The sequence below is a fragment of the Apus apus genome, chromosome 3, assembly GCF_020740795.1.
Source record: "Apus apus isolate bApuApu2 chromosome 3, bApuApu2.pri.cur, whole genome shotgun sequence".
Classification (NCBI taxonomy): domain Eukaryota; kingdom Metazoa; phylum Chordata; class Aves; order Apodiformes; family Apodidae; genus Apus; species Apus apus.
The window spans coordinates 55,855,963-55,870,348 of NC_067284.1; the positions used below are offsets into that span (position 1 = coordinate 55,855,963).

Genomic DNA, 14,386 nt, shown 5'->3' on the forward strand with positions numbered 1-14,386 from the left:
TGTTGCACTAGTCTCCATATACAGTAGAAACCTTGAGGTGAAACTGCACAAATTGTGAAGCATCGTGTTTATAAAATTCTGCTGAACTCTACAACCTTGTCCACAGTTTGCAGTTGTTGAGGCTGATTTTTAGCCATATATCAGCACTATAGGGTAACAGAGCAACTCACCTAGCCTCCATACAAGCATGTTTCATTGTCCAGGCCACATCATCAACCCAGGCCACACGAGACCATCCAGGGTCATTTTACCAAGGGGGCAGATAGAATAATTAAAAATATTTAATTTTGTATATGGGAAGTATTGACACTAATGCAAATATGGTCCAAATAAGTAATTCCAGATTAAATAATTAGTAACAGAAATAAAGCAGTCATTAGACAAACCACTGGCTTAGCAGTTGTACTCCTAAATGCAACAGGTTTGATTCTCAACCATTCCTGTTTGCTGCTGAGTCAAATCTACAATTTTGAACTGTATGACTGACCCACTGTTGGGCTCCAAGGCATGTTTAGGTTAGATTCCTGCATAGTGACCATGATCACCTGTTGTCCAAGTACCTCACCAAAAAGTAGAGGATTTTTATCTTCAGCCACAAAGATGTCAAACACTATTCCTCATTTCCCAAAGGGAGAGACTTACCAATGTTCAAGAAAACTGTTGATTAGCAGGATCCATGTGAAGTTTCTCCGAACTGAGCAACCTAACCACTGGATTGCTCCTTCTGCCTTGGCTGCAAAATAGCACAGACAACACGCAGAAGAAGAGGCACAGATAATGTAGTCTAGACGTAAGGAGTTTTCCCTGCTAATCCACTGATGAGCTAATACGGCATTGCCAACAGTATGTCCATTGTGGTGTTTATATCCAAAGAACTGATAACCTAAACCATGCCTCCTGTAGCTTGAGGGTTTTTACAAAGGTCCCATATAATGTTCTCCTCTGAAGCCAAGGTTCTTCACTTATCTTCTTTTGCCAGAAAAATTTTTCAAAAGAACATTGTTAAAGACATAATGTCAACATTTGACTATGATGGAAACTGCCATTCTTGTTGACGAAATCGGAACACTTTCTGAAATGCAATTACCACACTGAAGGATCGAGGGGCACTGCTCAATGGCATCACAGAAAGCATTAATAAAGGTGATTCCCATCATCATTTGCCTAACACCATCTCTAGTGACACAGCTTTCCAAGATGCTGAAATGTATTCTTCTTCCAAACAGGAAATGGGATAGAATTTTACTTTGACTCCTCAGCCACAGTAACTGAAGATGAAATACTTCACGCTTCACATACATACCATAGTGGAGATTACAGAACTTTTTTTCAATAACTGCCATGCATTACTGTCACAGTATTGTATAATGTTGAAGAACAGTACACAGGTTTATGGATAATCCATGTCATGATACCTATACCAGTACATGTTCCATCATGTGTATTTTGGACATAGAAAGCTACTGTAAAGATGAGTAAGTCTGACATTTTCTAACAAGTGTCATACAGGAGAAGTTTTACAATGTAGAATAATTCACTTCGGGGGTAACCCAGCTTCTCAAATATTACTAGATTATTACTTTGTAACTCATGCCAAAAACAATTTCTCTTTAGACTCTTATTATGAAAATAGATACACTGAACTAGGAAAAATATGTACCACAACATGTACTTTTATCCCCTTCAGTGCTTAACTGAAAAACTGAGTTGCACGTTTGTCTGTGTAATAACTTAACATATGTCAGCCAAACATATCTGTATCTTTATTTCAATTAAATTAAAAACAATCTGCAAGTATATTTATGCAACGTTCACTATATACACATGATTTATGCAACTGCAAAGCAATTCTATGTATGTTGATTAATCTATTGTTAGTAAAACACGAGAACAGCTATGGAAGATGACCAGTGAGTGCTCCTTTTCACAAGTGACAGTTTTCATGGCATAACTGAGAAAGAATAGCTACTAGCCATGAAATGGATTATCAGTAAACCTTAAAAAGAACATGACATAACCTAGCAGAGATTAACAGTCTTCTAAATGTAGCAATATATTTACTTCGGATGATAGTGCTGCCTTTAAAAACAAAAAAGAAAAAACTGTCATCTTAATGATGTAAGACTTTCATCTGCTCTATCTAATGAAAGCAATAATTAGACACTATGCTTCCTGGCAAAAATTTATTTTTGAACTGGCACCATAACATTTCAGAAAATAATAATAAAGTACCTCTTTGGTGAAGCCTAGGTACCCCCTACTACTCATTGTAACAACTTGTAAACAGGACTGCAATACAGTGCTTTGCCTTAATTCTAGCTCCGTAAGGTACCTGTCCTGGTTTAAGCCAGGATGAGGCCAATTTTCTTCTACTGATTTTGTTTTTTTTTCCTTCAGTGAGATCTCTTTTAATGAACAGCAAGTTTTCCAGCTAGTGAACTGGTAACGCTGGAATGTTTATGTTACTGCCAAGACTTCAAGGACACTTTGCTCTGTGGCCTCAGTCGTATCTGCAGCCCTCCTGCAGGGAGAAGTGGACTAGATGGACAGCAAAATTGACCAAAGTATTCCATTCCATATACCTACATAACCTTGCTGTAAGGTCAGGGATCATGGAGGTTAAGCCCCTTCCTGCTTCCTCTTCCCTTCTCTTCCATCCATGGCCAGTGTCCAGGGAGGACTCCATCTATCCATCACCATTGATCCCCAGGCCCATGCATCCCTGACCCTCATAACTCTCCTCTCAGCTCCTGCCTGCTCTGCTGCTCTCTCCGGCAGGTCCAGGACATTTCAGAACTGCTCACAACTCAGGAGATGCCGTGGGAGTTGCTGGGGGTGGGGGAAGGCAATAGGGGATTTGCACATTCCTGAACATATTTGTATATAATTGTACATATTTTCTTAAGATTAGTATTTAATTAAAGCTGTCTAGTTTACTTTTCAAACCAGAAAGTCTCTCTCTCTCCTTTCCCTACCTGAGCGGGGGGAGAGGGATCAGAGCATTATTGTCGCTGGATTAATTGCTGATCCTGAGTCAAACCATGACAGTACCCCAGATCTTCCTTGCAGTCCTTTTCATAATTTTAGGAAGTTATTTTAAAGCAGGGAGTAAAGCAAAAGGAAAATTAAGAAGGATATAAAGTTCCCTGTTTGAGATTTTAAAAAAGTGCATAATGTTTTCATTCCAAAAAACTGTGCTACTGTATGGAACTGATGGATACAAGACTGTTTTCCTTCCTGTACTGGACATTATTGATCATTACACAAACAGTCTCTGCTCATTGGCCAAAGAAGTCCCTCAAGTCTTTTTTTCTGGTACAATCAGTTGTCCAATTACTTTAGAACAGTGTCCTCCATACTAAAATAAGAATAGCAAGGTGACTGATTTTTCCACTAGAATGTCTTTTTTTGCAATTCCATTTCTGTACACTGCATTTCCAATCTATTGGGAGAGTTTTTAGTGTTTGGCATACACATCCCAACTCCTTGGCACCACCAGGTTCAGTGCATCCATTGCCAGCAACAGACGTAGCACCAGGAAAACACGACTCCCAGTGCAAGGGATAGTTCAGGAGGAGTGGGCATTCTCCAGCAACGGTGGTCCATCCCGATGCATCGACGGGTGTGTGTGCTCCCTTTTATAAGTTTTTGGAGGAAGCTTTGGGATATGTTGAGAAGTGCTTTGTCGTGGAGGAACAGGTGGTCCAGCAACGGAATGAAGGTCCACATCTTGTGGTATCAAAGGTGGTGATGGAAGATGCCTCCGTGCTACATGTGGAGAAGGTGTCTGAGGGGGAGGGGGAGTAAACGGAGAGGGACTATTTGGGAAAAAGGTGTTACCAAGTTCACTTTTTCTCCCCAGTGGTGGAGGTTGGAGGTGTAGTGGTGAGCTAGAGAAAACATCTGGAGTTCGCACAGGTTCTCGTGGTGGTAACACAGGAGGGCTCTCAGGGGGGTCAGAGATGCAGGTCCGGTCAGGCACTGAATACCTTGGTGAATACACTTTCGAGGTTGGTTGCCTAGGAGGGATTGCTGGTGGGCTGTCCAGATGCGCAGAAGAAATCTGAGGCACACAAACATTTTATTCAATATAATTTTAGAGTGGCAATAAAGAACAGGTCCCTACCATGAAATGGAAGAAGAGCTCCTGCCCTGCAGACTTCTCTTATCCAGTAACAGAGGTGGCACAGCAAGCAGTTGCAGAAGGAAGATGCAGATTAAAGAAGGAAGAGAGTGGCAGTGTCTGAAAAACATGTTTCTCAGAGCAATGCAGACAGAAAAGACAGACTGGATGTGCAGGAGGAAAGCAGGAGTATATCAATACATGAGTTTACAGCCAAGGATGGAAGGAATGAAGAGGCGAGGCAAGGCAAGCATGGTGGTCAAAGCAACAATTTCCATGCTAGTTCCAGGTCTGCTTGCTGGGTATGTCTCCCCAGTCAAAAAGCACTTGGTGTGGGTGGTAACACCAGACATTTCTCCAAGAAAATGAAGAAAAGGGAGAGAGAGATGGTGCTGAACAGGGAAAAAAAGACCTATGCTCAGAAGATGGAATTAAGTAGTCAGAATTATTGAATGGAACAGGGCCCAAGCTGCAGACCACAGTGACAGGGTAATTCGTCTCCAACACCTTATCACATATATGATATTTTCATCATTTACATTTTGGTAGGAACATGATGTGTTTAGCTCTGCTGGCTGACAGCATAGTTGCCTGTAGTCTGAAAACAACAACTTGCTAAAGAGTCATACACAAGCCCTCTTCAAAGACACACATGTTCTGAAGTGATTCTGAGTGGGATTTTCAATCCACCCAGTTCTCTGAAGTCAGAAACCAGCACTCACTGAAATCAAGAGACACTGTCTGCAACAAAGGCTGGATCAGATCCCAAACGTCAGACAAATGCAAAAGCAAAATGCAGCAATGGCTCAAGCAGGCAGGCAGACAGGACTGGTAATAAAGAAGGGAAAAAAACCACTGAACACTACAGCATCAGGGCCAAATACTCTAATGAACCTTTCAGAGGACTGAGATGCGTACATCACTTTCCATCATTGTTGTTCTTCAGATCTTTACCTTCACCCATACACCCCAAAATGATACCCTGAGATAATTATCACATATAGAAACATCTGCCTGAAACCTCAATTTCTCACAGACAATGTGAGGGATCAGTAGACAAGAGACATTTCCAACCCTAAATTTATACCTCATTTGTTAATTTTTGTTTGGGACCAGGACATAGTGAGGTAGAACTGTGAAGTCTTGAAATACATGGTTGCTTAGTCTTTCACCTACAGTTCTACAAAAACCTCAAAGATTTCCAAAAAGTTCTTCTGAAAATCTTGTACTATCTTTAAGGGTTACTTTTCTATCATACATTGCCCTCATCTCCCAGAAAAAAAATGCCCTTTTTTTCTCCTTACTTACTTTTGATGGGGAAGATTCAGCTGGGGCAGACTCTGGTCGTCTACGTGGAGGAACCGGAGGTGGGACATGAGCTTCATCTGAACTTTTGGTAAAGTTTATGGATGACACAGAGGCAGATCCTAGTGGACATAAAAAAACCCCAAACCTGATAATGATGAACTTTTGTTCCACTCCATATATTTACTTTATTGCTGCACATAAAGGTGTCATAAATAATAAAGTAATTGCTCAAAAGTAGCATGAATCAGGATGTGAAAGAAAGACAACGAAACAACCCTCTAACTTGCAGCTTCCAAACAAACTGCTTTTCTGAGCTGTAATCATCTCTATGGCCATCAGTTCCGGCTCATTCTTAAGTAATCTTGGAGACCAAAACTACAAAACAAAGTTGTTCTTGTATCACAAGAGCACTAAAACAATGAACTGGCAGTCAATGGGTCAACTCAACAATGAAGAAATATCTTTTTCTGAAGAGGTACTCCAGAGACCTGGCTTGGACACTCAGCAAGGTCACTGGCTCTGCTAAGCAACTTCTAGCAAGTCACTTCACCTCCTTGTGGCAACCAGCTGAACACAGGATTAACCTTGTACTTCCTTTGAAAGCCCTCATACATGACTGGAGGCTATGTTCACTATAAGTTACTGAAAGCACATCATAGAATATGAACTTTCTTGCATGTTGGTGAAGACAGAAGAAAAAAAATTGTGTGGATGGGTCCTGATGGATTTAAAGCAGGGAAATGCTGATTTTAAGTTCTGCAGAAAAAAAAATCCTCGTGCAATAAGACCAGTTCAGAATGGTAGACAGCAGAATAAGGCACCCACAAAACGTTCCTTTTTATTCTCATTGTTCACCATCAAACTGATACTTGGCAAATACACTCACTGCATAGACACATGGCAGCTGACTCCTCAAATGTTTGTTTGCAACATGGGCAATAAAGATGTACCTCTGCCTTCTGCTTTGACAGTTTCTCCAAAGGCATGCAATACTCTCTAAATAACACAACTATTTCTGTTCAGCTTCTCCCTTTACAATAAAAACTTATTACAAAAAGAAATAAAACACACTGAAAGCTTTTGCTGCCACAAGGAGATAAACCATTTCTGCAGCCTCCTTAGAAGACTAAGCATGATTTTCACCTGTCTAGCACCAAAAAGAAGAATACATTTTTGGTAGTCTATCTATTAGCACCTACTTGCATGAAAGGGACTTGAAGGATCTGAGTCAAACACACTGCAGGCATCTGTAGTACTTGAAGTAGCAGAAGCAGGGGGAGGGGTCAAGGGGGTTCGCGGAGAGTTGGGTGCAGACGCGGTACTTTCGGTCTCGCTCTCTGGGATGCGGCTGTAACTAATTTTCCTTGGCTCCTGTTGCAGGGGTGTAGGATGTCTCATGGTACCTGGCCTTGGATTAGAGGGACGAACACCTGGGGACTTGAGAGGATAGCTGTATTTTTTGGGCTGAAACAAACAAACAAACAAACAAAAAAAATCAAAAGGCCATAAGATCAGCTAAATGTAGCTTTGTATTTATGAGGTTAGACACCTGAAATGACTTCTGCTATCTCAAAAGAGAAATGTAAGCATTTTTTGAGAAAAAAACAAACACAACACAAAACTAAGAATAAATTGAATACTAACAAATCTTGGTGGAGGCTTGACATTTCGTGGCTCTATCTCTAGTGACTTGTTGAAGAGATAATCTGTAAATTCTGTTTCCATGCTGTTTCCCATTGGATTCAGGCTTTCAAAAAATCTCTGAAATACAAGAAGGTAGAAAAGTCATCAGCTAAGCCACTTCTTAGTGCTTACTACTGTTTCTTTCTACTGCACAAATGATCCCAACTGTTCTAGAGAAGACAGAAAATGCTGGAGTCAGAAGTAATGATACATTTTAAGTGATTAAATCTGCTTTGCCCTTTGCTGGGCATTGCTACTGCTACGCTTGGTCTGAAAATCAACTATGCAACTACCCAAAAAACTCTCTGCAGTGCAAAAATCAGACCAGGTTAGCTCAAACACCAGAAGAAGAAGTTGTATGTAGTCCATCTTTACAGGGATGCAGGGAAGATTGCTCTCACAATGCATTCTGCCAAACCTTGAGAAGAAAAAATAACAATAGAAAATCTTGCAGTATCTCTTAAGATAACCTGTCCTGTGACTCTCTGAAAGAATGTAACTTAAAAGATATGAAGGAGGGGGGAAAGAAGGATGGGAGGAGACACTAGGAGAAAGAAAAATGTGAACATCAGCACCACCAACACACGCTTATGGTGTATCAGCTGACAGAGCCACCATAAAAAAAGCTTGGTGCATGGACTCAAGGAAATAATGCCACCTACTCTGATGTCAAATTCCACTCTTAAACAATATGGCTGGTTCTGGTACTGCTGTATCTCTCCAGTTATTTCAGCTACTTTTCTTCTCTTGCTGAAGTTAATAAGTTCTTTCCCATGTCGCTTTAAAAATTCAGGGTTGCCTTCTTCTGTTTTCAAAATGTTAGTTAAGTAAATCCCTAAAGAGCACACAGAAGAGGTTCTCAACACATAGTACAAAACAAGGAGGAAGTCACATGACTGGAATACAAAGAATTCTTAAACAATTTGATTTGGGCATTCTAATTATTTAGAAAAGTTCTCTGTTAGGGTCAATTGCATGTCATTTTCAAGTAAGGACAACATTTAAATATTTTAATATGCCTTTCCCAAAAAGCTCCCCTTTTTGCATCAAAATCTCCAAGTCTGGACATCCTTCTGTTGTTCAGAAAGCTCACACAACTGAACACCACTAGCATTTTGCAAGACAAGAGTACCCTGTACTCAAGTGCTTTCTCTCAATTGCTCTGCCTCAATTCAGCTCTACTCCATTAGATACTCTAGCTAAGCTCCAAAATTTACTTTCAGATTTTATTCTTCTGTTCCACTCTCCAATCCTAGCTTCATAATTGCATCAAATGATCTGACGAGTATAAAGACCACTCTCAGGTCCATAAATAATGTCATCTGGAACAGTCATTATGACTCTTCTAAGTGTAACTTGAGAGAAATAACTGAAGCTATTCACGTGTGGATCCTGCTAACCTCTACTCATCTCTGAAGCAGGACATGATGTAATGTCTTTTTGCAGAGCTCTGGAGTATATCTTGCCCCAATCTGTAAAACGCCAAAAAAGCCATCAACACTGTTTTATTTCAGTTTCAACCTGAAGCCTGTGCTGGACAAGTGCAATGCCCAGAGCTGGAACTGATCTGCTGCAAACATCCATGTAGCTTGCTAAAGAACAGGAAGGACATGTGCTTAACTTCACAATTCGCTGAACATTAGAAATTGCAAGCAATTTACTTGAAAAAAGAACTTAAGTTAAGTTTGATGATAAAGGAGAGGCTTCTTTCCCAAACTCTGTTTTTATAGAATCAGACTTTTTAATCAAGTAAGACTCTAGTTATAAAAAACTATAAACATTAAAACTCTAGCTTTATTTCTCAGAATACCTGATCGGCAAAGAGGTCCTTCTTTCTCCTCTAGCCAATGGCAATAACACGTCTCACATCACTGCCTTCTGTTTAACGCATTTATGGTTGGTCAGAACACAGTCCAAACCATTTTAAAAGCAAGAATGAGTAAATACGTAAATAATATATAATGGATATACTTGTTTTTACTGCAAATTACTCCTGCAATTAGCAGTCACTTTACTTTTTCTTTCACAAATAAGCAATTAATGTTGGGGCACCTGAAATTCAAACCCACTATTGTTCATAACCTAGTTTAGTGCCCTAGCTCTGTTCTTTCCAAATATTTGTGCATGCTAACAGTTCTTTCAAACCAAACATACATACCAAAAAAAGGCACACAAGGAGGATTAATGGACCTGAGTTTTGCCAAGTACTTCTTATAATGATCCTCACTCAGCTCATAAGCTTCTTCTAAAATCTTCTTCTGGCGACTTGGAATTTGCTAAATAGAGAGATGAAACAGGCTGCTTGGAAAGAGAGTAAAAGTGTAGCCCAAAACCAATACAGAGTAACTGTCTCCCACTGATTCTTAAGACAGTGACAATGAGGGTAGTGCCCAACCATCTGAGGATCTTGCTACCTTTTCCTGTGTTTCTTAAGTGAGGATTGATTTCTTGCTTCTGAAACCAAGAAAAAAATGCGCTCTATGACACACTCATTGATTCATTTGTTGGGAAATTTACTTCCCTTGCTCCTTCATTGAAGGACATGCTTACTGAAAACACAGGCTTTTAGAGTAGCTAAGGTGCACTGCATTACACTTCCATACCAAAAAAAACTGGAAAATATTCACTGTACCTCAAATGTGTGATCCAACCTATACACTGCTGCGGAGTTCATAGCACTGACAATCTCAAGGACACCATTAAAGTTGTTTAGCTCTTGAAAAACTTGCAGGATCTCAATTATCCGGCTCACTACCATTACTCTTTCCTCCAGGTTTTCTGTTTCTACAATGCACCTAAATACACAAGAAGATTTGATTCTGTATTGAAGTGCTGATCAGTTTTCCAACACTATTAATTTGTAACACAAATATGAAAAGTTTATCAAATAACTTGACACAGTTTAGAAAGTGTTCAGAGAAAAAAATTTGAAAATATTCTAAAAATAAAAAGCTGAGACTATTATGGCAGCATATAAACGTGACCTAAAACTGGAATTCTCTCAAAACAGTATTTTTCACAGTATACTTCTGAATAGACTGTAAATGTCCAAAAATGGAGTAGGTGCAGATTCAGGAAAGTCACTTACTTTTCGAACCACAAAGTGAGATTAGTGGTATGCCTTATCATTTTGAGTAGGTTAGGAGAATTAATTTCTTTATCTTCCTTTGTCCACACACTTCCAACTAGTTCAGATGGCTGCACAGCTCTAGAAAAGTATGCATGTATCAATAAATGTAATTAAAAGTTGGAAAAAAGGTATTATTTTCCCAAACCCTGTTTATTTCCAGTTAATTTTGTAAAGCACATTTGGAAATAAATTCTTAAGGAAGCACTTCTATAATGTTAGGCTCCCCATATGACTAAGTGACTGGTATTTCAACACTCTGTTTTTAGTGTGTAAATATTTATGTGACTATTAACCACCTCTGTTCATCTATATGAAGAACAAAGTCTACATCTTCACTGTAACAGAATGTGAGCCTCCAGCACCTGAACCACCTCTCACAGACACCTGATGAGATCTGACACAGTCCATAATTTGCTTCAAAAACTAGGATATGAAGAAAACTGATTTAATTATTATTTATACTTCTCAAACATTGAACTGCACAGAAAATGTCAAGAGAAACCTGCAGCACAATGCAATTTATGGTATGCATCAGTCACATGTACTGCACATTAACTTGGGGAGACAAATACTGCTTTTTAGATGTATTTATTTTTTTCTGAAAAACAAGTAGTTATTACATGGCATTGGTAAAGTCCCTTGACCTACCATGGGGGCTTCACAATACAGGCCTGCAGAAACAGTTTAATGCTGGAGAATATATTGGTTTGTGTCATGTGCTTTTCAGTGGAGGAAAGTTACCTGTAAAAATCTGACTCAAGCAAAGTGAGCTGCCGAGCAATTTCTATTGGATGCAAAGTGAGCAAGTCAAAAGTCTCTGTGTGTCCTGGTTTGCTTATGTGCCATTCAATTGCTGGAGGTGGGCTCTCAAAAGTAATGTTGTGACTTGGCCCAATGGCTTGTGCTTGCTTTTTCCGGTTGATTATTTTTGTGATCGATTCAACCCATTTCTTCATTGCTTTGCCTGGTGCACAGAGAGAAAATTACTAATTAGTTACTCTTAATACCATTTTTCCAAAGAGGTCAATATAATTTAGTAATCTTTCAATTTAAACCCAGAAGCTGCTGCCTTAAAGGAACCATAGTTTCTTTAGAAATGCCTAAGGGGGGTTTTTGCACGAGTCTCACAGCATTCAAACACAATGAAGAAATCCTCAACACTGAGGATGCCAAGTTTGCCCAAGTACAATTCAGGACACCCAAATTAGCCTCCTGCTCTGAATCAGCTGTCTTCTTTTCTTTACTGACTTTACCACGAGTTTATCGGAGCTAATCTTCTTTTGTCCAAAATACACTTCAGCAAACACCCTGGATTTTATACTTTGGGCAAGAGTGTGTGCTTACTCTGCAGCTAACACAGGGAACGGGGATAGGAAGCTTCTCCCTCTACTACATTTAGAATCAAATCCCAAGGGCCAAATGCTTGTTTAGCTCTACACCACAAGAATTTCATACGAGACAGCAAGTCCATTGAAAATTTACCAGTCATCCACACTTAACTAGCTGGCTCATTCTTTTCCACTTTTTAATTGCTAAATAACCATTAAATACCTCTCCAACATAATATTTTACTCTCAATGGCTCCTGCAGCTGTCTCAGTTTTTCTTACAAGGGAACAAGAAAGATCTGTATGATCACAATGCAAAGGTGTCTTACGGGTCTGTTATGCATTGTGAAAGAGATGGAAAACCCTGGCTTCAAAAAAATACTGGCTTCCACCAAACTTAAGCATTTAGCCCTGTGTATAGTTTAAGATGACAACCAAAGCAGTTACTCTGTTCTGATCATTACTCAGTTCTTATTTTTTGCATGATTTCACTCCCTTTATAAAAAAAAAAATACTTATTTACCAAGACGTAACACTCTTCTGAATGTTAGGGGCCAGATGTTGAATAATAGTGGCTTTTTTAATACTAAGGTTTGTTTTGTTCTTTGTGAAGTATTTTATGAGCAATCAGTCCTGTTTTTCTTCATCTACTCAGTGAAAGAAAAAGTGATCCCATTCCATACCTTTGAAAAGGGATGCTTTATGATAAATGCCAGCACTTAAAAAGCCATAAGTACCTCTTACTGTTCCGATGAATTCCTCTAAACGTTGCAGAAGATCAGCATCTCTTTCAAAGTCATAGAAGTGGTGTTCTACCCAGTGTCGACATACATTTAATACTCTGCAAAAGCACAGGAAAAGTAAGCACGCTATAATAGCCTATCTTCATGTCTAGCACTTAAGTAGTTGAAGGCTCACACAAATATCTGAATCAGTAGACCACATGCAATTTTTCTACTGTCTGCTCTTGACCAGCAACAGCATTTTTCTACTTTTAAATTCAAAGAAGTCACAGTAATGCTATTGTTCATAAAAAGAACATTCTCTGTAGTCTTCTCTGCCTACACCTTTGTGGTACACTTAGGCTGTACATGAATTAAAAAAACATGGCAAGTGTAAGAAACTAATTTGCACACTAGTAGTCTAAAAAACCAGCACAAGGCTTTCACAAGGCTTTTCATGTAATGAATTCAAATTCCCACCAGGATTTAAAGTAGCAAGGTCAAAATGGCTCACACATGCCCTCTATCAAAGCATGCAGAAGACAGACTAGTGGTATCACCAAGAGCCACTGCATCCAAAAGGTGGTACATCAAAAGATTTAAAGGCAGTCAGCTCAGCTCATGTTGAAGCAACACTCACCGTAGCTGCACAGGCTGAATGTACTCTTTCCTAAATCTTTTCAGCTCTGCACTAAGAGGCTGGTCTCCATTCTCCATAGCAATACGATCAGCTTCTGTTGGCTCAGGCTCTGGAATTTCAAATCTAGCACAGAAGATGGGTACAGGTATTAGGCTCCTATTACACTAATCTTTTTCACTGCATACATAAATAAAATGCTGATTAAAGATAGCTTGTAATTCAGAACATTTCCACAAGCCAGAATCTTACATCTTGGTAAGCAAGTAGAAAGATTTGGTAAATTCAGTAACAGACTTGAAAGACAAATCCATGAGATGCTAGAAGTTACTGGAGCTACCTGAACAATCCTAAAGCTTCTGGATAGAACTTGAACATTTTACTTGCGATCCTTGAATTTGACAACTTTTTAAAAGTGTTAGAAGTGAATCAAAGCAAACCGGAAAACAAGAATTTTACAAACCCTACTGCAACTAAAAATAATAACAAAAAATTTACACTTCATATGAACGACATTTTTAACAGTGGCATACCTTTCTATTAGTAGACTCAGCAACTCTTGAGGTTTACAGAAGGATCTATACGTTGTGAGAAAAGTCCGAACAAAGTTGGGATCTAAGACAAAGAATAGTTTTACGCTCATGTCAGCTATTACCTTATTTTTTTATACACTTTAAATAACTGTAAGTGTCCTTTAATATTAAGGATGCTGGCCTATCAATTTACAGAGAAGATGACAAACCAAGATTGCTTTGGATAACAATTCAGAACCTTTTAAAATAGCAATACGGAGCAGAATTAAAAACAACTACTTTTATTCTGTTGGAAATTAAAATAATGACTTCTTCTTTCCCTTCAATTATTAAAAGACTGGATTCTTTGGATATTTATTTATGAGACATGGAGTAAAACACTTTCTTTTGGACAATGATTAGAACAAGATAATTCAAATGACACAGCAAATAGCTTGGCATTGTTCTTTTCAAGGGGAGAATGTTTTGCCTAAACTGGTACAACTGATAACCAGTTGTGGTTAAGCCAGGCCAGATATTTTTTCAGCTGACAGCTGTACTTTGAGGTTATATTTATTCATCTTCCAGAAAATCAACAGATTTAAATTGACTAATTACATATTGGTTCATTTAAAATACTCAAATGCATTTTAAAAACATGAAAATATTTAAAACAGAAAACTGAAGTGTCTCCCTTAATTACGAAAGCAAACCCATTTGTTTTCAAGTATGAGGAAATGCAGTGACAGCCTGCTGGCACTGCACAGAGTGGACTAGAAAGAAGGTTAACACTGTTATCACTAACAAAAAAACCTGAGTAAATTGCAATTGTTTTGCATATTGAATCCATATGCAGATTTAAAAAAAAAATTTGGAACACACAAGATTTGAAGGAGGAGTTCCTATAAGCTGTAATGAAGAAAAATAATGCCTTGGTTATTTGA

The 14,386-nt window shown here is 38.8% G+C and overlaps 1 protein-coding gene across 4 annotated transcripts in view; it reads right to left on the minus strand.

Moving 5' to 3' along the window:
* Positions 1–1,741: 1,741 nt before the first annotated feature.
* Positions 1,742–14,386, minus strand: part of SOS1 (SOS Ras/Rac guanine nucleotide exchange factor 1) — a 52,146-nt gene continuing 39,501 nt past the window's right edge. For 3 of the 4 annotated variants that reach the window (XM_051613438.1, XM_051613437.1, XM_051613439.1), the window contains 12 exons: positions 13,464–13,545; positions 12,934–13,056; positions 12,309–12,412; positions 10,986–11,208; positions 10,203–10,322; positions 9,747–9,909; positions 9,273–9,390; positions 7,777–7,949; positions 7,076–7,192; positions 6,631–6,895; positions 5,432–5,550; positions 1,742–4,063 (listed from right to left, as the gene is read on the minus strand). In XM_051613438.1, coding sequence (XP_051469398.1) covers positions 3,569–4,063; positions 5,432–5,550; positions 6,631–6,895; positions 7,076–7,192; positions 7,777–7,949; positions 9,273–9,390; positions 9,747–9,909; positions 10,203–10,322; positions 10,986–11,208; positions 12,309–12,412; positions 12,934–13,056; positions 13,464–13,545 — 2,102 coding nt within the window. In that variant the 3' untranslated portion in view covers positions 1,742–3,568. The remainder of the gene's footprint in view (positions 4,064–5,431; positions 5,551–6,630; positions 6,896–7,075; positions 7,193–7,776; positions 7,950–9,272; positions 9,391–9,746; positions 9,910–10,202; positions 10,323–10,985; positions 11,209–12,308; positions 12,413–12,933; positions 13,057–13,463; positions 13,546–14,386) is intronic. The other variant, XM_051613442.1, reaches the window with a different exon arrangement.